Here is a 25,791-nt window from a genome sequence, read left to right as displayed (position 1 = left end):
GGCATCAAGACAGAAATATAGATCAATGGAACAAAATAGAAAACCCAGAGATAAATCCACGCACTTATGGACACCTTATCTTTGACAAAGGAGGCAAAAATATAAAATGGGGGAAAGACAGCCTCTTTAATAAGTGGTGCTGGGAAAACTGGTCAGCCACTTGTAAAAGAATGAAACTAGAACACTTCCTAACACCATACACAAAAATAAACTCAAAATGGATTAAAGATCTAAATGTAAGACCAGAAACTATAAAACTCCTAGAGGAGAACATAGGCAAAACACTCTCCAACATAAATCACAGCAGGATCCTCCATGACCCAACTCCCAGAATATTGGAAATAAAAGCAAAAATACACAAATGGGACCTAATTAAAATTAAAAGCTTCTGCTCAGCAAAGGAAACCATAAGCAAGGTGAAAAGACAGCCTTCAGAATGGGAGAAAATAATAGCAAAGGAAGCAACTGATAAAGGATTAATCTCAAAAATATACAAGCAACTCCTGCAACTCAATTCCAGAAAAATAAATGACCCAATCAAAAAATGGGCCAAAGAACTAAACAGACATTTCTCCAAAGAAAACATACAGATGGTTAACAAACACATGAAAAAATGCTCAACATCCCTCATAATCAGAGAAATGCAAATCAAAACCACAATGAGATACCATTTCACACCAGTCAGAATGTCTGCTATCCAAAAGTCTACATGCAATAAATGCTGGGGAGGGTGTGGAGAGAAGGGAACCCTCTTACACTGTTGGTGGGAATGCAAACTAGTACAGCCACTATGGAGAACAGTATGGAGATTCCTCAAAAAACCGGAAATAGAGCTGCCATATGATCCAGCAATCACATTCCTGGGCATACACACCGAGGAAACCAGAATTGAAAGAGACACATGTGCTCCAATGTTCATTGCAGCACTGTTTATAGTAGACACGACATGGAAGCAACCTAGATGTCCATCTGCAGACGAATGGATAAGAAAGCTTTGGTACATATACACAATGGAGTATTACTCAGCCATTAAAAAGAATGCATTTGAATCGGTTCTAATGAGGTGGATGAAACTAGAGCCTATTATACAGAGTGAAGTAAGCCAGAAAGAAAAACACCAATACAGTATACTAACGCATATATATGGGATTTAGAAAGATGGAAATGATAACCCTGTATACGAGACAGCAAAAGAGACACAGATGTATAGAACAGTCTTTGGGACTCTGTGGGAGAGGGTGAGGGTGGGATGATTTGGGAGAATGGCATTGAAACATGTATGTTATCACATGTGAAACGAATCACCAGTTCAGGGTCGATGCATGTTATAGGATGCTCGGGGCTGGTGTGCAGGGATGACCCAGAGGGAAGATAAGGGGAAGAGGGAGGTGGGAAGGGGGTTCAGGAAGGGGAACTCATGTACACCCAGGGCAGATTCATGTCAATGTATGGCAAAACCAACCAATATAATATTGTAAAATAATTAGCCTCCAATTAAAAAAAAAACAAAAATAAATAAATAAAGGGGATCAGTCCTGGGTGTTCATTGGAAGGACTGATGTTGAAGCTGAAACTCCAATACTTTGGCCACGTGATGCGAAGAGCTGACTCATTTGAAAAGACCCTGACGCTAGGAAAGATTGAGAGCAGGAGGAAAAGAAAACGACAGAGGATGAGATGGTTGGATGGTATCACCGACTCATTGGACATGAGTTTGGGTAGGCTTCAGGAGTTGGTGATAGGGAGGCCTGGCATGCTGCAGTTCATGGGGTCGCAAAGTGTCGGATATGACTGAGTCACTGAACTGAACTGAACTGAACTGAAGGAAAGAACTTTTACTCTTTGACCAACAGCTTCTCCGAATGTGGCTTGTCTCACAAAAAGACTGGGAAAGAGAGAGAGCCTTCCAGATCACTGCCAAAGTGCTGACAAATGATGTTGAGGTGAGTAAGCCCCTGGAATGGGTGGATATCATTGCTTGCTAACAGCAAGGACCTCGGTGGCTGCTGGAATCCAAAATTCCTGTGTGATGGATCTCCGGTCCAGGCAGAGTTTTTCCAGAAAACCACCATGAGGTCCGCCCTAACCCACAGTACTGTGAGTACAAGCATGTGGCGGCTGAGGGGTTGCGGGGGGCGGAGGGGGGCGGATTGGGAGGAGGGGATGAATCGATTCAGTTGTCTTTGCTTGCCTGTCCGCTTGGAAAGTCCGAGATTCCATTTTATTCTGAGGCCCTGCGTGGAGGAAACAGACTTAATATCCAGTGTTGGGACTATCCTGGATCATCTAGCCACCCCATCACCTCGGGACCCTTCTTTATCCTGCAGGCACCAGAGAATTTTAAGATCGGCTCACTCCTCGGCCTCCTGGCTCCTCACTCCTGTGACACCCTGCCCGCCATCCGCCAGGCGGCTGCTAGTTCAGCTATTGGTCTATTCTGTATAAAAGGTGAGGGAAGGACGAGTAACCCACAGATGCAGAGAAGACACCTGTTTCCATCTTTGCAGCTTTTCTCTTTGTGTATCTCTGTCTCTCTCCTTCCTCTCTCTTTCTCCTCCCCTACTTCAGGCATTTCTGAGTCACGTCACACAATTTCTCTCTCTCTCTTAGATCCTTTTTCCTCAGGGGCTCTGCTTTTTGGTTTTCTTAATATAAAGATAATAACACCAAAGCATCATGAAGATCCATTAAAGTAGGTAAAATGTTTCGAGAGTGTCTGATTTAAATCACACACCAATTGGGCATATTCACTTCAGTTCAGTTCAGTCGCTCAGTCGTGTCTGATTCTCCGCGACCCCATGAATCACAGCACCCCAGGCCTCCTTGTCCATCACCAGCTCCCGGAGTTCACTCAAACTCATGTCCATCGAGCCGGTGATGCCATCCAGCCATCTCACTGTCTGTCGTCCCCTTCTCCTCCGCCCCCAATCTTTCCCAGCATCAGAGTCTTTTCCAGTGAGTCAACTCGTCGCATGAGGTGGCCAAAGTATTGGAGTTTCAGCTTTAGCATCAGTCCTTCCAATGAACACCAGGATTGATCTCCTTTAGAATGGACTGGTTGGATCTCTTTGCAGTACAAGGGACTCTCAAGAGTCTTCTCCAACACCACAGTTCAAAAGCATCAATTCTTTGGCGCTCAGCTTTCTTCACAGTCCAACTCTCACATCCATACATGACCACTGGAAAAAAAGAGGAGAGTGAAAAGGTTGGCTTGAAGCTCAACATTCAGAAAACAAAGATCATGGCATCTGGTCCCATCACTTCATGGGAAATAGATGGGGAAACAGTGGAAACAGTGTCAGACTTTATTTTTTGGGGTTCCAAAATCACTGCGGATGCTGATTGTGACCATGAAATTAAAAGATGCTTACTCCTTGGAAGGAAAGTTATGACCAACCTAGATAGTATATTAAAAAGTCGAGACATTACTTTGCCAACACAGGTCCGTCTAGTCAAGGCTATGGTTTTTCCAGTGGTCATGTATGGATGCAAGTGTTGGACTGTGAAGAATTGGGCATATTAGCAAAGCTTTTTCTACCACACAGTTTTCTTTCAGAGGAAATCATACCATTATCCTGGTACTAAGTGAATTTCAGAGTTCTCTAAGAGATATAACTGTGGAAGTTTTTGTAGCTTGCATAGCAGGACCTCTGCCCCCCCTGCCGGGATGTGTAAATGACTATCAATGTCAGGAAATAGAAGGAATTTTAAAACCTCTGTATCCGGCTGAAACCAACACTCAGGGCTTCCTGATTAAATCCAAGTTAAATCAGCAAGTGTTTTGCCGAGGTGGGACCTGCCTTGTATACAGTTCCCTCCAGACCATGTGCAGCCAGGATCCTTCAGCCAGCTTGACTGCCACTCATGCCTACACTAGACTCTTCATTCTTTTAGATGTAGAACTAAGAGTCTAGATTGCCAGGAGAAATATTAATAACCTCAGATATGCAGATGACACTACCCTTATAGCAGAGAGTGAAGAGGAACTAAGCCTCTTGATGAAAGTGAAAGAGGTGGTTTAGCCACTAAGTCGTGTCTGACTCTTTCGACCCCATGGACTGTAGCCTGCTAGGCTCCTCTGTCCAAGGAAGTCTCCAGGCAAGAATACTGGAGCGGGTAGCCTATCCCTTCTCCAGGGGATCTTCCCAACCCAGGAATCGAAGCCGGGTGTCCTGCATTGCAGGCAGATTCTTCACCAATGAGCTACAAAAGAAGCCCCTAGGGAAATATTTGAGTGCTTTTTTGTGTGTCAGGCACTGTTTTGATGCTGGGACACAGAGATATAACAATTCTAAATTTGCATGCTAAAAGTGTGTGAAAGACAGAAGGTGGGATTTGGTTGAGGGCAGATGATAGAGTCAGTCAATAGGGAAAAACTATTCAGCAGAACCTGAATAGATCTGACAGTCCCTTGGGATTTGGGAAGATTATTCATGAAGGGTGTATGATTTAATCAAAGCCAGAACAAAAAAATTAATTAAAGGGGTGAGAATTAAAGGGCCATTCTAATAAGATAAGAAATGTACCATAAAAGGATCTCATAGGAAGAAAGGAATTCTATTATTGTTCTGCCTGGTCTTCCTTTGATGTTGTTGTTCATGTCCAACTCTTTGAGACCCCAGGGCCTTCAGCATGCCAGGCTTCCCTTTCATTCATCATCTCCTGGAGTTTGCTCAAACTCTATTGAGTTGGTGATATCATCCAACCATCTCATCCTCTATCATCCTCTTCTCCTCCTGCCTTCAATATTTCCCAGCATCAGGGTCTTTTCCATTGAGTCAGTTCTTTGCATCAGGTGGCCAAGTTGTTGGAGCTTCTGCTTCAGCCTCAGTTCTTCCAGTGAATATTCAGGACTGATTTCCTTTAGGATTGACTGGCTTGATCTCTTTGCAGTCCAAGAGATTCTCAAGAGTCTTCTCCAACACCATAGTTCAAAAGCATCAATCCTTTGACAATCAGTCTTCTTTATGGTCCAACTCTCATATCCATACATGACTACTGGAAAAACCACAGTTTTCACTATATGGACCATTGTTGGCAAAGTAATGCCTATTTTTTAGTATACTGTCTAGATTTGTCACAGCTTTTCTTCCAAGGAGCAAGTTCCCTTTAATACCATGGGTGCAGTCATCATCTGCAGTGATTTTGGAGCCAAAGAATATAAAGTCTCTCACTGTTTCTATTGTTTCCCCATCTATTTGCCGTGAAGTAAGGGGACCAGATGCCATGATCTTCTTTTTTTGAATGTTGAGTTTTAAGCCAGCTTTTCACTGTCCTCTTTCACTTTCATCAAGAGGCTCTTTAGTTCCTCTTTGCTTTCTGCCATAAAGATAATGCCATCTGCATATCTGATGTTATTGATATTTCTCCCAGCAATCTTGATTCCAGCTTGTGCTTCATCCAGCCCAGGATTTCCCATGATGTACTCTGCATATAAGTTAAATAAGCAGGGTGACAATATACAGCCTTGATGTATTGCTTTCCCAATTTTGAACCAGTCTGTTGTTCCATGTCCAGTTCTGACTGTTGCTTCTTGACCTGCATACAGGTTTCTCAGGAGACAGATTGGGTGGTCTGGTATTCCCATCTCTTTAAGAATTTTCTACAGTTTGTGGTGATTCACACAGTCAAAGGCTTTGGCATAGTCAATGAAGCACTAGATGTTTTTCTGGAACTCTCTTGCTTTTTCTATGATCCAAAAGATGTTGGCAATTTGTCTTTGATTCCTCTGTTTTTTCTAAATTCAGCTTGACTATCTGGAATTTCTCGATTCATGTACTGTTGAAGCCTAGCTTGGAGAATTTTGAGCATTACTTTGCAAGATTGTGAGATGAGTGCAATTGTGTGGTAGTTTGAACATTCTTTGGCATTGCTTTTCTTTGAGATTGGAATGAAAACTGACCTTTTCCAGTCCTGTGGCCACTGCTGAGTTTTCCAAATTTGCTGGCATATTGAGTGCAGCACTTTCACAGCATCATCTTTTGGAATTTGAAATAGCTCAACTGGGATTCCATCATCTCTACTAGCTTTGTTCATAGTGATTGCTTCCTAAGGTCCACTTGACTTCACACTCCAAGATGTCTGGTTCTAGGTGAGTGATCACACCATCGTGGTTATCTGGGTCATGAAGATCTTTTTTGTACAGTTCTTCTGTGTATTCTTGCCACCTCTTCTTAATATCTTCTGCTTCTATTAGGCGCCATTTCTGTCCTTTATTGAGCCCATCTTTGCATGAAATGTTCCCTTGGTAGCTCTAATTTTCTTGAAGAGATCTCTAGTCTTTCCCATTATATTGTTTTCCTCTGTTTCTCTGCATTGTTCACTTAGGAAGACTTTCTTATCTTTCCTTGCTATTCTTTGGAACTCTGAATTCAGATAGTTATATCTTTCCTTTTCTCCTTTGCCTTTTGCTTCTCTTCTTAACTATTTTAAGGCTTCCCAGACAACCATTTAGATTTTTGCATTTCTTTTTCTTGGAGGTGGTTTTGATCAATGTCTCCCATACAATGTTAGGATGTCCATAGTTCTTCAGGCACTCTATCAGATCTATATTTCTCCCTTTGCTGCTGCTGCTGCTGCTGAATCGCTTCAGTCGTGTCCGACTCTGTGCGACCCCATAGACAGCAGCCAACCAGGCTCCCCCGTCCCTGGGATTCTCCAGGCAAGAACACTGGAGTGGGTTGCCATTTCCTTCTCCAATGCATGAAAGGAAAAGTGAAAGTGAAGTCGCTCAGTCATGTCCGACTCCTAGCAACCACATGGACTGCAGCCTACCAAGCTCCTCCGTCCACAGGATTTTCCAGGCAAGAGTACTGGAATGGGGTGCCATTGATTTCTCCCTTTAGGTTCCTTTATTTTCCTGAAACATGCAAAATTCCAGTCCTTAAATATTCTTTGTTAGCAGGAAATCCCATACTTCATTATCATTTAACTCTTTTTCCTGGTTGATCAAATAAACAGGGTAGAGAGAGAGAGAGAAAGAATATGATCATTAAATATGTACTGGATACAAGTAACCAGTATTTTACTGAATTAAATGCCCATTTAATATTTGTGGATGTTGTTCAGTCCTTTGTTAATGCAGATAATAGATCAGAGGTTGAGAAATTTACCAGTTGCTTGGACAATTGAAAGCAGTGAAGCTGGACTTTGATCCCAGGTTCTCTGCCCAGGAGGCTAAGCTACCTCCCAGAGAGTGATTCAGGTGTGAGTTTCCACCAATTATTCCAAATGACAAACAGAAAATCATTACCATTGAGGTCTGCATTTACAAGTCAATATCAACAGTCACACAATTGCAATGATTACAATGGTTACCTTACAGTTCCCTTCAACAGAAGCTCACTGCAGATTAGAACTCCAACAGAGTCAGCACTAGAGCAGAGTATAAGAGCCTGGGCAGTGGTGTCAGACCAGGGTTCAAGTTCCAACCCTCTATTTTCACTCCCTGCATGACCTGGTCAAATGACTTTACATCTCTCTGTGTCAGTTATCTCAACTGCAAATAACCTCAGATGACCTCTAGGAGTAATAAATGAGATCAGAGTATTTAGCATGCTTTCAGCATGCAGAAATTCAACCAGTGTTTGCTCTTATGTGCATCAGAGAGGCTTTTGTGTGTTTGTGAAAGGCATCCAGCAGTTGAATTAGTGTCACGTCAAAATATAGACAGCTTCTTCAACCCCTATCAGCTCTTTGAACTCCCATGTCACCCTTTGTGGATTGTAGGTGTTCACCTGGAAGTGGAAAGACTACAGGATTTGCAGGAAGGGCTGCAATGCGATGATGTGGAGGTCCAGATCAAGATTTCCTCCAAAATAGCAAAGGTAATAGATATGGAGGCCTGATCAAGGGACATAAGGATGATTCTGGGTTGATTTTCAAAGGAGGCAGCTGTGTATGCTCCTCTACCAAGGAGAGCAAACAGTCTAACCATTCTAGTGAAATAAAAGACTTTAGTCCATTCATTAAATCTGGGTCCATGTATACAGGCAACCCCTGCTAATCTCATTTCAAACTCTGGGAAACCTAGGGAACCATGCAGTCCTCTCCAGGTGAAGGAGGCAGTAGGGTAAAATGAGAGAAACAGGGCGTTGGAGTCAGTCAGATGTATTCTGTGTGTACCCCTTGAAGTGCGTGCACTATGTGATCCATTTCCTAATCTTAAAAAAATGCATAACCTCCCTCTCAGAGCTGCTATGAGAATTGGTCAATCAATTCAGTCACTTATTCAGTCACCTCATGTGCCCTGTGCCTCTACCATGTGCCAGACTATTTTCCAGGATCTTAGGATAGAAATGCCTGCCCTCATTGAGTTTATGTCCTAGTGGATGGAGCAGCCAAATAGAGATGATGTCAGGTAGTGACAAGTGAGAAACACAAAGTCAAGGAAGGGAATAAAGAGTAAGGTGGGGGCAGATTCCCTAGGGATCACAACTCTGAAAGAGAGAACCACAAGGATATCTGGAAAGAACATTCCAGGCAAAGGGGGGAACAGTATGTGCAAAGGCCCTGAGGTGGAGAAAGAAGTGGTCATGAGATCCAAGAGACAGCCCAGAGCTGATTGAAGTGACTTCCAGGTCTTATTAAGAACCTTGGTTTCACTCTAATAAAAATAAAAAACCAGCAGAGGGATTTGAACAGAAGAGTCAAAACCACTACATACAATGTGGCAGGTGTGACATGAACAACTTGTGTGAGACAGCATTATTCCTAATGCAGACATTATGGGTTTATATGTGTACTATGGTAATTACCCACTGAGGGCAGTAAACAACAAAATTGGTCATTATGACAATAACAGAGAGAAGGGAAATTTCTTGAGAGCAAAGAATTTTTCCTAACTTGCAAAATCTCCTCATGGTCTAGTGGTGGTTCTGTGAGGAAGAATGTGATACAACTTTATTTCTGAAGGGTCACCTGGCTGCCATTTTGAAACTAGACTATAGGCTGGCAAGTTTCACTAGTGAGGTCAGTTTGGAAGAACCTGTAAGAATCCACGTACGAGCTCAGGTGGCTTGGACTAAGGAGGCAGCAGCAGTGACAAGAAAGTGATGAGTATGCAGGAGAGGAACTCATAGGGGCACAGGGAGGGGAAACAGTGTCTGATGCACAGTAAGTGTCAGAAACATGAGTTCCCTTCCTTCCTTTATTCTTAAGCCAATATCACCCCAATATTAGAAAGAAAAAAAACACATAACTGTTGAGCTTGGACCCAGGCAGACATTTGGTGCTGCAAAGAACAGACACATGAGTCTAGGCCTTGCTCTTGGAGTCATGGTAACTCAGAATCCAGCTAGGACAGGCAGCTACTCATGAAAAGGAATTCATGTCCTCTCAAAGACTGTTCTACCGCATGTCACTGGGCCATTTAATACAGAGGGAATTCAGTTGTGAATAGGAATGTTTTCATACCCACAAACTCATAACCATGACCTTCTGGTTTGGTTAAAGCCCCAGATAATGCTTCTGGAATTTATTCAGACTACTAACTTTTTGAGTTTGAGTGTACTCCGGGAGTTGGTGATGGACAGGGAGGCCTGGCGTGCTGTGATTCATGGGGTCGCGGAGAGTCGGACACGACTGAGCGACTGAACTGAACTGAACTGAACTAACTTTTCACCTCCCCTGCCTGCCTTTTCATTCGCACATACACAGAGATATATACAATCAAACATTCAATATAATTATTGTCTAGAGACCAAAATTACAAAGCCTTATTTTCTTGACCTTTTATTGACTACTCAATATTGAAACACACAAAAGCAAAAGACGGGGTTCATCTTAATTCACCCTCCGTTTGGGTACTGTGAGGCACAGGCTACCTAGCCAGGCACTCCTGAATCCTCAAGCCTAGCTACTAGCTACTCTTTGGCAGACACAAGACATTTCTATGATAGATGAAATGTATATGAAAGTACTTGACAACATTTAAACTGCCATTCATGCATTACTTTTCCTTTATGGGGCATATTGTAAATTAAGGTTTGGAGAGGAAATTGCCTTGGCAGACCTATAATTCAATAAATATGAAATGATTTTTAGAAAGCAACTTCAAGGAAAATTTTCCTTAGACTGAAAGGCCATGTCTATGTACTGTTTTAATATTTTCTCTAGTTTCTATGGCCTCAATCATACGCTAACTCTTTGGAAAGCCCAGTGGTTTCTAATGTCCTAAAACAAAGGACAGCATGTTTTGGGTGTCCAGATAGGAAGTGAGGGGCTTGGTTACGTGAGTCTTTCTGGGTCCAGATATGAAGTGAGGGGTTGGTGACATGAGTCTTTCTGGGTCCAGATACGAAGTGAGGGGTTGGTGACATGAGTCTTTCTGGGTCCAGATACGAAGTGAGGGGTTGGTGACATGAGTCTTTCTGGGTCCAGATACGAAGTGAGGGGTTGGTGACATGAGTCTTTCTGGGTCCGTTCTCAGATTGTCAGTAAGCTCATCCCCAGTGAAGAAATGCTCATGTTCCTGGAGGAAACCCTGGATGGTTTGGAGAGCCTCAACCCCCCATGTACAAAGGCCTGTGGTGTCTGGATGATCGCCGCCCTAAAGGAGCAGGGAGCTACTCTGGAAGACCAGGTGAACTGACAGCCAGTCTGACGACTGAGTACTTCTGCAATGCCAGTACCAGAAGCAGGTCATCACTCCTCAGTTGGTCCTCTGATGAGTCACAGGCAAGAGCAGACACAGCCTCAGGAGTCCTCAACAGAGACCCAAGTTGTGTATGAGCAACCAGGCTCAGGCAGAGGGCCCGTTTCAGCCCGACTCAATTGCCTCTCTAGTCTGTGCTGATGAGCACTTTCCAAGCTGCCACTCTCTGGCCAGAGGAAGAATATCTGAACCAGAAGCATGTGGGGTGTGGAAAACTGGGTTGTAAGATCTGCAAGCATAAGAGTGATCTCGTGAACCTTTGAGATGGCCACTGAGGGCCAGGCGCGTTTTCTAACTCCACTGCCACCCTGTGAGCCGCTCTTTAACACCCTTCAGGTATTTTCTGATAAAGAAGGCTATCCTTGAGAAATTGACTGAAAGAAAAGTCCCAATCCTCCCTCCCAACTAGAGAACTAAGCAGAGAGAATTGGATTTAAATTCAGGAAGTCTGGTTCAGAGCTCCAAATGGATATGCTGTCTTCTCTCTCTCCTAAAGTCAGAATCAAAATATTAGCAATTCAGAGATCAATGATGAGGAAAAGAATTTTTAACTCAGAAAGGCTTCCTTCCCAAGGGTAACAGGAGGAAGAGGTCATAGTCCCCAGAGCCCAGGGTTAATCATCCTAAATTAAAGAATTCTCCAAAGCATGACTTTTACAAATGACCTCTGTTCTAATTACTGTTCAATCGTTTGTTTTCAGAAACATTTATTGAGTATATACTCTGTGGCAGGCCCTAGGCCAGTCATGGGAGAATGAAAGGTTAATAAATTTAGAATATCCATGTGTTTGTGTGTTAAACATAAAAAGGGAAGTTGTTCACACGCTAGGTAAAGGCTAGGGACCTAAATGTTTTCCAAGAATCACTAGTATGGAACTGTGTGATAATCAGGCTTGCAGGATATTTATGATTAAGGAATTACAATTCCATGAAAAATGTTATATTTCACCTAAAAATGTCTATCCAAAGTAAGCAAGAGAAATATCTATTGGACGCCAAGTTGCTTTAGCATAGAGTCATGTCCTAATCCATGTCAAAAATCCAAATGCATGATATCATTCCCTACTGCTCACAGACTAACACCCAAACTCAGAAAGGTGGCCCTCAATGCCCTTTCAGATTCGGCTTTGTCTTTTCTATCAAGTTATCCTCCTCTTTTTTCTCACCTTCATTCTTTCTGTGCTCCAAACTGAACCATTCTCCTATTCCATAAAGCTTTTCCACATCTGCTTCTACCAGCCTTTCCTGTAGTTTTTATGTAGATTTTACTTTTTAAAGTCATTGGGTTCACAGCAAAACTGAGCAGAAGTTACAGAGTTTCAGTACACCTCCTATCTCCACACTTCCAACATCCCACACCTCCGGTTTCGTTTGCTACAACTGATGAACCTACATTGACCCATCATATAATTACCCAAAGTCCACCATTAGAGCTTTTAGTTTTGGTGTTGACAGATGTATAATGACATGTATCCAATAGTGGAGGATTGATTAGTTTCACTGCTCTCTGAACCCTCTGTGTTCTATTTGCATTTTTACCTGTCTTGTTCCTTCTGACAAGGATTCCTTTCCTCACCATCTCCACCTTGCCTTTTGGAATTGGTATATATCCTTTGAGACCCAGACCAGATGTCCCTCCACCTCAGTTACTTCTGGATTCCCCATCAGTCCCGTGAATCTCTTGTACACCATTTGTCGTACACAGTTTTGTGCACAAGCCTTTGGGTGTACAGTTGAAGTCCTTTATGAGATGACTCATTCCTTTTGAGAAAAGGCTACATCTTATGCAACCCTGGTAAATTCCCCACAATGCCTAACTCAGCACCTGGCATAATGCTGCCTTTTACTAAATGTTTGCTAAACTGATTTAAGAATAAATGCCTAATTTATCAATAATTGTCCTGAGCAAGCAATAGGCCATTTGTAGAATCAATCACTTCCGTAACATTATTTCTATTTCATCAATCACCACCCACAACTTGCTGACTGTACATGACCTAAGCCAGCCATGTCAAGGAAAAATGGTGACTCAGTGATTGAATTGGCTTTTTCTTTTTAGCTGTTGGAGATCTTGGGCATAATTTACCATCACATGCCGGTCCTCAGACAAAAGGAGGAAAGTTTTCAGTTTATTCTAGAAGCCATCTCTCAGATAGCCAGCTTTCACATGGATGCAGTTGTTGCCAACCTTTTACAGAAGCCTCTGCCCTTTGACAGGTAGATTCAAACTCAGGTGGTCCCTTTTCCCAGGGAAGACCCCTCTGTAAGACACTGGGGAAGAATCTCTGGTTTGAGAGAAAGATAGCAAACAAAAGTTGAAAACATCTCACCTGATTAATTTCAGAAACAGTGCTTGAATCACAGGTAATGGTTTTCCAAGTATTTTTCAAATATATGTCTTCATTGGATGATGAGAATTTTAGGTATGTATATATGTATATATGTGTGTGTTTGTGTGTATGTGTATATATATATATATATATATACATTTAAAATAGTAAGTGAGTTTTAGAAAGTGATTATTTCCCCCCCTTTCTGGTTGCTGAGAATGCATCTATATGAGAGGTTTCTATCTTGATGGATGTTAGCAAACCTCAGCAACCCAAGGCCCAAATCCTAGATTGTTAAATAAAGCATCCTTATTATCCCCAGGCATGTTGTTATGTCCGCTCATCCCTGCAATTGTGATTAGTCATAATGTGGTTTTAGAGTGGATCCAACGGAAAAGCGCATCTCCCAAGGAGTTGAGCCTCATCAGCTTCCTGCCTTCCTTCCCTAGGGACACAAAGACACTGTGGAAATCTCTGGCTGAGAACCCAGCCTCCAGTGGCAAACTCTTGCGAGCCTTAGTCGACAAACTGGATAACGAGTTAGAAGATGACCTAGCCAGGAGAGAGGCAATATCTGTGAGTTGGACAACCCGTCACACATCTGAGCTTGTTCCCACCTGGCACTGGGTTCAGTTCAGTTCAGTTCAGTCGCTCAGTCGTGTCCACCTCTTTGCAACCCCATGAATCGCAGCACACCAGGCCTCCCTGCCCATCACCAACTCCCGGAGTTCACTCAAACTCATGTCCACAGAGTCGGTGATGCCATCCAGCCATCTCATTCTCTGTCGTCCCCTTCTCCTCCCACCCCCAACCTTTCCCAGCATCAGAGTCTTTTCCAGTGGGTCAACTCGTCACATGAGGTGGCCAAAGTATTGCAGTTTCAGCTTTAGCATCAGTCCTTCCAGTGAACACCCAGGATTGATCTCCTTTAGAATGGATTGGTTGTATCTCCTTGCACTGGGTAGTGCATCATTAATCACACTTCTTCCCCTCTTATACTACTCTGGTTTTAAATCGACTCCAGTTTATACTGGACAATCATGGCAGCGTTATGGCAATGACTTTGCCTGTGGCTGATCATGTTTATAAGCCAATTTCTCACTAGCCCAAGGAAAATCTGTGTCTCTGTGTTTCCAAATTATCCTTCAAGACATCTAATTGTTGTCAAAAGACCCTAAGCCTAACCTGATGGTGCCAACTAGACTTTGGAGTCACCCCACATGGGAGCCCTGAGAGAAAAACACAGTCTGAGTTGAGAAGTTTCCAGAAAAATAAACCCTCCATTTTCTCCTTTTTCTGTGTGCTTTTACCACGAGTGTGGTCCATCTGGGAAGCAATCCTATGGAGGGAAAACAGCCTGGAAGGTCAGCCCCACCTGACAAGAGACTCTTCCTCCCTGCAGGTGGCCTGTGCCATGTATGAAGTGGTGTCGACGGGCACCCCTGTCGCGAACCTGTACCCAGAGCTGTTCGCGCTTCTCCTAAAACTGGTCAGCTGCACACTCGGTCAGAAGATGCCCACCTCCGCCCTCAGCCGCCGCCGGCGGGTGATGCCACAGGGGGAGCGGCAACAGATAGCTGACCCCTGCAGGTAAACGTCCAGGCATGTGGGCCTTCTGGAGACATCCTGACCCAAGACTCCAGAAAAGGGCCTGACATGGCCTCAACTACCCATGAAGAAACAAGGTCCCTCCATCCCTGAGCCTCATAGCCTTTCTTCCTGGAACTGGTACCCAGGTGCTGTTGTCCAGAATAGTCTTATAAGCAACAACATCCTCTTCTCTAGAGTGCCCCAACCACTTCCTTTGTCTTCTTTCCTTGAAACCTTTCAAGGAAAGTTGGAATTCTGTAATATTCAAGGCAGGTGGCACTAGTGATAGAGAATCTGTCTCCCATCCAAGGAGACTACCAATGCAAGAGATGCAGGTTCAATCCCTAGGTCGTGAAGATCCCCTGGAGAAGGAAATGGTACCCGCTCCAGTATTCTTGCTTGGAAAATTCTATGGACTGAGGGTCCTGGGGGACCCTAGTCCATGGAATCACAAAGAGTCCAACACGACTGAGTATACACATACACACCATACAAGGAAAGAAGAAAAATAAAAATAAATATCATATTTCCTCAAATCTAAGACTTCACCAATTGAAAGAAGTCATATTATCTCATGAACCATTGAAAAAGGGGGAAAAAAATCCCAATTAAGTCATAAATTAGTGCTTTCTTAAACTATTAAATTCATATTTTTTATTGCTCTATAGAGCTCTTTGAGGATTATTAAGTATAGATTTTTATCCTGTAACGCTTTGCTCTGCTTCCCTGTTCTCTTGCCTAACTTTTTATTCCAAAGTCAAATCAACCTATTAAAAGGCATTTTAAAGAGCAGTTAGACTTAGTGAGCGTGCATGGCGGGTAGGGGGGCAGGGGGTTGGGTCCACTTGCTTGCCCGTGCAGGTCCATGCACTCAGTCACACAGTCCCATCTGACTCTTTGTGACCCCATGGACTGTGTAGCCCACCAGTTTCCTCTGTCCATGGAATTCTCCAGGCAAGAATACTACAGTAGTTTGCCATTCCTTTCTCCAGGAGATCTTCACGACTCAGGGACTGAACGTGGGTCTCCTGCACTGTAGGCAGATTCTTTACCATCTGAGCCACCAGGGAAGCAGTTAGGCTCAGCACATGTACATACATACATGTAACTTTACTAAAATACCTACAGCTCCAAGCATGCATGTGTGCATGCTAAGTCACATCAGTCGTGTCCCTCTCTTTGCAACCCTATGGACTATAGCCTGCCAGGTTCCTCTGTCCATGCGATCCTCCAGGCAAGGATATTGGAGTGGGTGGCCAGGTCCTCCTCCAGGGACAGCTCGAAGAGCCGTACCTAAATCTGTTTGTGTACACGAATTGTATACACAATCAATAGAGACTGCATCAAAACTACTGTTTGGCCAACAATTGCAATGCACTATCCATTGAGAGATGCAACCTGGTTTCCAAGGTGCTGTGTTTGAACCACTAAAGTACAGTATTTCACACTTTCAATCCTCAGGGCTTGATTTTCTCAGGAGAGGTTAAGATTCTGTGGGATTATTGACTGATTCCAGGACAATAATCAGGACAAACTTCACACCAAAGTGTGAGATCAAGGCTGCCTGTGTTTTCCTTGTACAGCCTCCATTCATCCAGGAGTAAGGGAGCATTGTGGGGAACATTTTTTTAACAAACAAAATGTGCTATATTTATTCTGTAGAATAGAGTGGTTATAAGTAACCAGATTCATACATGTCAATATAGAGCCCCAAGATATAATATGTGAAAATACAGAATACAGACAGCTTGATGTTATTTATTATGGATTATGGACTTAGGGGATTCACAATTCCCTGCATGGTGTTGACTTGCTTTTGTGATGCCAACTGTCTCTTTCAGGCTCTCGACTACAACTCTGAAGTGTGTGCAGGCCCAGGCCATGAGAGAAGGGCTGACCAAAGAATCTGACGAGGGAGACAATGTGTGGACCCTCCTCAGCAGCCCCAATACCCACCACATAGGAGTCTGTGCACTGGCCAGGTAATGTTGAGATACTCCAAAACTAGATACCAAAGAAAAAACTGAAAACAAAGTGAAAATGCAGTGCAGGCAACTTCACTGAAAACCATTGAGTCACCAAGGACTTAGAGTCAAGGAGGAAAAAAAAGAGGAAAGAGCAAAGAGGGTTGGGAAGACATGGTAGGATCAGCTCCAAACTCAGCAATTCCTCAAAAAATAGCGATACAAATGAACAGTTTTAGGCAAACTATACTTTAGAGTTTGAGTAAACTCCAGGAGTTGGTGATGGAGAGGGAGGCCTGGCGTGCTGCAGTCCATGGGGTCGCAAAGAGTCAGACATGACTGAGCAACTGAACTGAACTGAACACTTTAGTCCGGCAGTTAGATAGGGTGCTATAAAGTTTAAGGCTTGGTGCTCTTTCCTTGTTAACATCCCTTTTAAAAATAATTGATTTTCCTGGTAGAGAAATAGACTAAAGTGTCTTCCATTGTTTAGAAAGAAAAAAGTCTCCGCTACAATGGGAGCCTTGGTTTTCTAGGAGCATGGCCGTGTGGCAACATGGAATCATACTGGACATCACAGAACAACTCCTCCCCTCCCTGACCTCCTCCTCAGAGAACTACCGGATAACGGGCACAGCTTTCTTCTCTGAGGCAAGCCATCCCAGCAGGCTCGTTGGGTCCCATGGGGTATCTCTCTCAGGAGTTCAATGAGAACCAGAGCCACGGAAGAGGGACCTTCACTGGGAGTTTTGGGAGTGGAGAGGCCCAACGACTGCCAGAGATACAGTACCTGAGCAGAGAGAGAGAGTGGAAAAAGAACCCAGCCTCGTCCTCTTCCTGCCCTCTGGTCTGTAGACATCCATTTCCAAAGCCGAGAAGGATAGAGAATTAACCTGCAAAAGACAAAACAAAATATAACCAACAAATATATCAATACTACAGTCCCTCCACACCCTGAGATAAAGGCTGGCCCAGCCAATCCAGAGAAATACCACCATCAGTTACTTCTGTTTGCCATGGTCCATTTTCCCATTTAGATGAGAATTATCTTCTTAACTGGGCTTCCCTGGTAGCTCAGCTGGTAAAGAATCTGCCTGCAATGCAGGAGACCCCAGTTTGATTCGTGGATTAGGAAGATCCCCTTGAGGAGGGCATGGCAACCCACTCTAGTATTCTTGCCCAGAGAATCTCCATGGACAGAGGAGCCTGGCGGGTTTTATTCCATGAGGTCGCAAAGAGTCAGACACAACTGAGCAACTAAGCAACTGCACAAATATTCTTAACTAGGTGTTTTGGTTCTCATCAGCTCATAACCTTGACCTGTGGGTTGCTTACCACTGGAGCTCAGTTCCTGCCAGATTTGAGTATTCACCCAAGGCTTCTTCCTCTGCTCCACAAGCAGCTGGGGCCCTACCCTTTCATCATAGCTGGGATGCCTTCAGAACTCTCCTGAAGGGAGGCCCTTCCCTCAACTAAAGGGGAGAAGTGTGTCATTTTCAGCTCATGAAGGAGCCAATCCTTTGGAAGCACGGGAATCTACGGGATGTGCTTGTCCTGATGGATCAGAGTGCTTGGGACTCCAACCCCATCCTGAGGCAAATGGCCATCCGGGGTCTTGGTAACACAGCTTCTGGAGCCCCTCACAAGGTAAAAGGGGTTGAGGGAGGGACAAAAAGTTGTTCATATAAGTAGAGTTAGGGGCTTCCCAAGTGGCTCAGTGGTTAAAAAAAAAGGAATCCATCTGCCAATGCAAGAGACACAGGAGACAGTTTCCATCCCTGGGTTGGGAAGATCCTCTGGAGAAGGAAATGGCAACCCACCCCATTATTCTTGCCTGGAAAATCCCATGGAGAGGAGCCTGGTGGGCTACAGTCCATGGGGTTGCAAGAAATTGGACCCAACTGAGCATGCATGGACACAAGCAGAGTTTTTAAATAATTATTTAGTAACCCACACCCCATGGTTACACATGGGGTAACCATGTGTGTTAATTTCAGAAATTAAGTGAAAATCCAAATAAGTTGCTGAAGTAATGGCTCTTGTGTTGAAGGATCCATGACCCTAACAGAATGTCAGTCCCCTTCTCTGGGGTCTCCTACCCTATTCCAGATACACATAGAACAGTTTTCGAGGTTAAGAGACCTTATTTCAAAACAGGTGAAGAAGCACAAGCAGATAATGTTAGAATCTGTCATCAGAGGCCTCTATCACCTGGCCCGCACTGAGGTCGTCTGTGAAAGCTTGAAGGCTCTAAAAAAGATCCTGGATCTGCTCACAGACAGAGACGTGAGCTTCTACTTCAAAGAAATAGTGCTGCAAACAAGAACCTTCTTTGAAGATGTAAGTGAACCTGTTCAGGAATCTTCCCTCCCCAGAAGAAGTGAGTGAACAGAAAGAGGTTCAGGCAGTGCTTGCAGCAGACCAGTTTGGTGTCCATCTGCCATACCCACTTATATTCCTTTTCATAGCCTTCCTCTCTTGTCCATCTTGCTTCCTAGGCATGTACGTGGGTTCACCTCCCACATAAATCCCTTACACTTAAATCCTTACCTCAATGTTTGCCGTTGGGGGAACACAGATGATGACAGTACTCATTACAGGGCTAGACGTTGATGCCTCCAACACTATCTTTTTCACGTGCAGGATTTCAAAGACTTAAAATTCTTGTGTAGTTCATTTCATCCAGGAGTCATTAAACTGCCCCATGGCTCATGGGCCAAATTCGACCCAGAACATCTTTTTGCAAGTGTAGTGTTATTGGAACACAGCCATGCTCATTGTTTATATATTATCTATGGCAGCCTTCACACTTCATCTGTAGAACTGATTAGTTGTTACAGAAACCATGTGGCCCGCGAAGTCTAAATTATTCAGCATTTGGTCTTTTATGGAAAAATTTTGTCAACCCCTGATGTAGTTTACAGCCCTCATTTCAGAAAAGATCAGTCAATGATCCTAGGCAAAGGAAGGTCATTTTTCTTTATACCTCCTGGGAAACTAGATTTTATTATTTCTTCTTGGTTTATTCGCTGTCATTAATATAGAAATCTATTTCACATCTAACATAAACCTATTTTTTAATCATCTAAACCTGTCTGCTGCTGTTGCATGATTGGAGGAGATGGAAACTCTTGGCTGTCTCCTCTAGTGCATTCTTCTTAAACATTAAGGCTTTATTAAATTACCTGTTCACCTGATAGTCTCCAGAATGAAGAGTCTTTATTTCCTTCATTATTCACCATAAACCTAATTTTTCAGCTCCTTAATATTTTACAAGCCAGTGACTGTGTTGTATCTCTAAATGAGGCCTGAGAAGTATTGAATAGAATCTGAAGAAAAATCACCTCTCAAGTCCAATTTTTTCCTATTTATTCACTCCAGTGTTTTTTTTTTTTAATCTTACCCTTTCTTCCTGACTCTTTAGCAATTTATTAACCACCCTGACCTCCAGATTTCAGTTTGTAATACATGCCCTCAGTCCATAGTCCACCAGTTTTGTGTGTTTTAGTTTCTCTTGTGTGAATCTAAACCTGACCTTTGAAAGCAGCTTTCTGCTGGTTTCCAACTACTTTCTCCAATGTATTAGTTCTCATTTTGTACTCAAAAATATTTTGTGGGCTTTCACTCAATCCAATATCTTCTGTGAAATAACAAAGATGTTGTTTTCTTCACTACACAGATAACTGAAACAATTTTTAACAACAAAGGGCTGAAGCTAGCCCCAGAGAGCCCCCCACCCATTAGGTTTCCTGGACTGTTGTTGATTCAATGATAGTAACACTCTTGGATTTCAGCCTTCAATATTCACAAGTCTATCTACAAGTTTTATAGTCAAAAGAATGTTTCTCACCCTTACTGCAAAAGAAAAAAAATCTAAAGTCTTTCTGGTTGTTAGGTTAGAACTTTTTCATTTCTAGTAGGTATCAACCTCATCAAATTTGCACAAAATATGACAAAAATTGAGTCTTAATAATGACATGTTCTTTACAGTCCTGTAATGCTCTTTTTAGGGCTTTCCAGGTGGTGCTAGTGGTAAAGAATCTGCCTGCCAATGTGGTAGATTTAAGAGATGCAGGTTGGATCCCTGGGCTGGGAAAATCCCCTAGAGGAGGGCATGGCAACCCACCCCAGTATTGTTGACTGGAGAATCCCATATACAGAAAAGCCTGGTGGGCTACTGTCCATAAGCTGTAAAGAGTTGGACACAACTAAAGCAACTGCATGCATGCAATGCTCTGTTTCTCCAAATAAATTATGATACTTTGACCCTATATTTTTCTATAGATAAAACATACAATTCTGTAATCTCCAAATGCTCTCTTTCTTTTCTTCACTATTCAAGTACTTTCTTGAAAATCCAAAAAATATGGTAACACTTTGAAAAAATGGTAGAACAGAAAATACAGCTGCTGTCCCATGCTGCGGGACCCTCTCACTGCTACTTCCCACGCCAGCACCCAAGCACTCACGTCACTCTCTATAACCAGGACATTAAACTTTAATACTTCTCCCAGCACCCAAAACACGTCTGCCCTTCTCTTTTCTGCTTTCTCATTGTCCCAATTGGTTAATTCCTCCTTGACTTATCTTTCAGTTCAGTTCAGTTCATTTCAGTTGCTCAGTCGTGACCGACTCTTTGCAACCCCATGAATCACAGCACGCCAGGCCTCCTTGTCCATCACCAACTCCCGGAGTTCACTCAAACTCATGTCCATCGAGTCGGTGATGCCATCCAGCCATCTCATTCTCTGTCGTCCCCTTCTCCTCCCGCCCCCAATCCCTCCCAGAATTAGAGTCTTTTCCAGTTAGTCAACTCGTCGCATGAGGTGGCCAAAGTATTGGAGCTTCAGCTTTAGCATCAGTCCTTCCAGTGAACACCCAGGATCGATCTCCTTTAGAACGGACTGGTTGGATCTCCTTAGGTCTTTGATTTTAGAAAATTCAAATGGTTTCTTCTTTTTTTTAAGTAAATAACTCTCTAGCTTTTGGATACTTTGTCATTGGGTTGCTTCTCTTTCTAAAAGGAGATCTTTTAAAAATACACCTTGACCTTACTTCTAGAACGTTTAAAGAACATGTCCACTTCCATTTCCATTCTACAAGGTCACATCTCATGCATTTAACTTTTCTAGCCTTTTCCCAACAAGCCATCTTTATTTTTTTATGGTGGATCTTTATTAGCATCCTTTTTCATAACACTTTTGTTTATATGCCCACTTCTCACACACATTTTATTTTGCTCTCAAAGCAAAATCTTCTCCCCATCGTGTCCATGGGAATGCTTTTTTATTGGTCCTTGTTTGTTGCTAATCTAAATAATATTCTGTTACCTGGAATGACCTTTCCCCTCATCCTTCTGCCTTCCTATAGGTATTTTAGACTAGTTTTCTAGATACCCAACTCCCTCAAGAAAAATAAAGAAAAAAGAAAACCTCCAGAAAATTCATCAGAGTTTGTTAGAACTCTAAACCATATCAACAAAGTGTCTGAGATAATAGAAGGCCATCTTTCTCCACCACCTTTTGAGGTCGCATAAACCTTTTGCCTTTTAAAAAGCATTGCCAACCCTCCTGGACAGTAGGCAAGTGTGCTCCATAACTTCATATATACAAGAGTGGGGCTAAGCACTTTTTTGTTTATCCTCTCTCTCTCTCTCTCTGAGACCCAAAGCCCAAATTTCTGAGCTTCCTATAATCCCTTTGGAAAGTGTATGGGATCTTGGAGAAGCATCCTAGACCTTGAGCAGTTTAGATCAGAGGCCCCAAAACTCCAGGCTAATGATGCAATCAGATTAATATGTATAAAATAAGAATAAACAAGAACCCTCCCTGGCCTTCTGCTGCCAGCATTCCCTGTTTATTATTCCTGTGGTCACATTTCCTCATTAGTTCCTCAAAGTCAAAAACCAAGTCTCCAGCTCTAAACTCGTGTCATGTGGGTGGAAAGATACTGGGAAAGGAAGGGCGTTCTTGGAAGACACAAAGGCTGTGACAAGCGAGCTCTAGTGCCTGGGCTGCAGCTTCCTTTACTGAATGGGAAGGGGTAGAGTGGGCTGGGGGGTTTCCAGCTGGGGATGGCCGTGTGGGGGACTCACCCACAACATGCATCTGTCACCACAGGAGCAGGATGATGTGAGGCTGACTGCCATCCTCTTATTTGAGAATCTGGCATCCCTAACAGGAAGAAGGTGGAAGATTTTTTTTGCTGAAGAAATAAAAAAGAGCATGATTTCATTCCTTCTCCACCTCTGGGACCCCAATCCCAAGATTGGAACTGTAAGTGGCCCTTGCACAGACAGCTGCACCTCCTCCTCTGCCCGTGGCCGAGAGGTGCCAGGAAGCCTGGTCTGGCTGGACCAGAAGCCGTATCTGAAGACACCAGTCTCAAATGAACCTGAAAACCAGTTATCCCATCCTGGGTTCTTTTTTGGCCATCACTTCCTGAGTTTGCACTTCCATCTTTGAAACTGGGAAGGTGGTAGCCCTCGCATCACTCTTTACTGCTCTTTTCCCAACACACCAATAAGCCTGCCTTTCCTTCTGGGAGGCGAACTAGCATTATGTGCTGTGACACAGAAAACTCTGTTTTCCAGGCTTGCCGTGATGTCCTGATCATCTGCATCCCTTTTCTGGGCCTCCAGGAACTCTATGGGGTATTAGACCATCTCCTGGATGGTCAGGATCTACCAAGAGCCAGGGATTTCTACAGGCAGTTCTGCATGAAGCTGGTGAGTGTGCGATAGGTGCTGCTTCCAAAAATTCAGGCCAAGAGTCCAGGCAAATCCCAGAAGGCAAAGCACATAGCAAAGAGTCCCAGCTAGAGCCAGAACCATCTGGGAAGAACAGTGATACTGGATATCCTGCCACATCACCCTCTACTCTGTCCCCAAGTTCCAGCTTGAATCTGCCCTTGATTGCTGAAACATCTTTTGATTAGTCCAGCACCACCCTGATTAAATTTAGAATGAAATAGCTATAAGACACTTTCCAATAGAATAGTTAACGGCTGTATGCATGCTCACTGGTCTTTTGATGTCTGTTCTTGGGGCCTATAGGATGCTGAATTTCTTAAAGGGTCACTTTTCAGTTGCCTTCTTTTTTTTTTTTTAATTTATTGAAGTATAGTTGATTTACAGGGTTGTGTTAATTTCCACTCAACAGCCAAATAACTCAGTTATATATTCTTTTTCGTGTTCCTTTTCATTCTGGTTTATCACAGGATATTGACTATAGTTCCCTGTGCTATTCAGCAGGACCTTGTTTATCCATTCTGTATACACTAATTTGCATCTGCTCATCCCTAACTCCCAGTCCTTCCCTTGCCCACCCGCCCCTCCCACTTTCAGTTGCCCTCTTTGAAACACCCATCTCTTCCAGTCGAAGAGAAACCAAGAAATCCTATGGATCCTCCACACACACTCATTCACGTTCTTCAGCAGCAGCTGGGAGACCATCAGGAGTGCAGCCATCAAACTCACAGGTGAGGCCATGTCCAGTCTCTCCACTCACAGGTCTGCTCCTTGCCACCCTGTTCTGCTTTGCCTGGAAGCTACCCCAGCATGAATGCTGGTATGACTGTGTGCTGTTGCTTCAGTCATATCTGACTCTTTCCAACCCTGTGGTCTGTAGCCTGCCAGGCTCCTCTGTCCATAGGCTTCTCCAGGCAAGAATACTGGAGTGGGTTGCCACACCTTCCTCCAAGGGATCTTCCCAACCCAGGGATCAAACTCTTGTCTCTTATGTCTCCTGCATTGGCATGTGGGTTCTTTACCACAAGTGCCACCTGGGAAGACCACTATGATTGGTATGACCAAAAAAAAAATAATAATAATAATAAGCCAGAAAATTCATTTTATGTATTACAACATCTTCCCTCAAAAGAACCTGTTCTCTTTGCAAACTTACAGTAGCAGCTTCTGAATTCCCAACAATCATTCTCTTTTCATCAGACCATTCTCCCTATTTGGATCCTTCCTGCTTCTTCTGGTTGCAAGTCACTGCTCCCTCGTTTCCCCAGGTCTTTGATCCAAGCCTGTAGCCCCTGCCAAATTGTTTTCCTTTGTATCACCTGTTAACATAAACCATAGTCAACCTTCTAAACTCAGTTCAAGCTGAGAGCTTTAGCAGCAATGTGATAACTAGTGAAAAGTGTATGGGTGCATGGGGGCCAGCGGACCTTGGCTCTGCTAGGTGATTCTGGACAATTCACTTAATTTCACTGTGTTGCCTCTTTGTTTGATCTATAAAATAAAAGAGGAAAGTAAGTGAATTGCTGAGGATTAAGTCTTATCATGAAACCCATTCCATCTAATCAGGCCCACAATGAATAGGCCCACTGGGTTGGCCACCTTTAAGAAAGAAAGAAAGAAAGTGAAGTCACTCAGTCATGTCTGACTCTTTGCGACTCCATGGACAGTAGCCTGCTGGACTCCATCCATGGGATTTTCCAGGCAAGAATACTAGGGTGGGTTGCCATTTCCTTCTCCAGGGGATATTACCGACCCAGGGATCGAACCTGCATCTCCCACACTGCAGGCAGACTCTTTACTGTCTGAGCCACCAGGGAAGCCAGGATCCTAAGGATCCCTTATTGGATCCTATAGAGGACACCCTTTTTGTTGTTGTTCAGTCACTAAAATATGTCCAACTCTTTGTGAGCCCATGAACTGCAGCATGCCAGGCTTCGCTGTCCTTCACTATCTCCTGGAGTTTGCTCAAACTCATGTGCCTTGAGTTGGTGATGCCGTCCAACTATCTCATCCTCTGTCGTCCCCTTCTCCTCCTGCCCTCAGTCTTTCCCAGCATCAGGGTCTTTTCCAATGAGTAAGCTCTTCGCATCAGGTGGCCAAAGTATTGGAGTTTCAGCTTCAGCATCAGTCCTTCCAATGAATATTCAGGGCTGTTTTCCTTTAGGATTGACTGGTTTGATTTCCTTGCCATCCAAAAGACTCTCAAGAGTCTTCTCCAGCTCCACATTTCAATAGCATCAATTCTTCGGTGATCAGCCTTCTTTATGGTCCAACTCTCACATTCGTACATGACTACTGGAAAAGCCATAGCCCCCTAACTATGTTGTAAACTTTTGGAAGACAGGGGCCATACATGTTCAAAACCCTGACAACTCACACTGCCCGCCCCCCGGAGGACATAGTGTGAGTTTTCCCAGTAACATGGTAGACGAGCAACCGCTTCGTCACGGCACTCAAGACTCCACACACGTCACCCTCACATCATCCTGGAGGTGCAAGGGAAGC

General features: G+C 43.6%; 1 protein-coding gene across 2 annotated transcripts in view; it reads left to right on the top strand.

Moving 5' to 3' along the window:
- The window catches only part of MROH2B (maestro heat like repeat family member 2B), an 86,788-nt gene that overhangs the window by 60,266 nt on the left and 731 nt on the right, over window positions 1-25,791 (top strand). The window contains exons 27-41 of one of the 2 annotated variants that reach the window (XM_088827565.1): window positions 1,854-1,943; window positions 2,328-2,448; window positions 7,729-7,826; window positions 10,430-10,582; window positions 12,714-12,871; window positions 13,434-13,560; window positions 14,387-14,574; window positions 16,416-16,556; window positions 17,075-17,189; window positions 18,039-18,185; window positions 18,696-18,878; window positions 22,427-22,532; window positions 22,719-22,813; window positions 23,131-23,265; window positions 23,915-24,017. In XM_088827565.1, the coding sequence (XP_088683691.1) occupies window positions 1,854-1,943; window positions 2,328-2,448; window positions 7,729-7,826; window positions 10,430-10,582; window positions 12,714-12,871; window positions 13,434-13,560; window positions 14,387-14,574; window positions 16,416-16,556; window positions 17,075-17,189; window positions 18,039-18,185; window positions 18,696-18,878; window positions 22,427-22,532; window positions 22,719-22,813; window positions 23,131-23,265; window positions 23,915-24,017 (1,960 nt within the window). Of the gene's footprint in view, window positions 1-1,853; window positions 1,944-2,327; window positions 2,449-7,728; window positions 7,827-10,429; window positions 10,583-12,713; window positions 12,872-13,433; window positions 13,561-14,386; window positions 14,575-16,415; window positions 16,557-17,074; window positions 17,190-18,038; window positions 18,186-18,695; window positions 18,879-22,426; window positions 22,533-22,657; window positions 22,814-23,130; window positions 23,266-23,914; window positions 24,018-25,791 lie in introns of both variants that reach the window. The other variant, XM_055421727.2, reaches the window with a different exon arrangement.

Source organism: Moschus berezovskii, chromosome 18 (genome assembly GCF_049115385.1).
Source record: "Moschus berezovskii isolate FMDL1 chromosome 18, NW_MosBer_1.0, whole genome shotgun sequence".
Classification (NCBI taxonomy): domain Eukaryota; kingdom Metazoa; phylum Chordata; class Mammalia; order Artiodactyla; family Moschidae; genus Moschus; species Moschus berezovskii.
The sequence above is the reverse complement of the archived record's forward strand: the minus strand, read 5'-3'. Positions and strand labels throughout refer to the sequence as shown.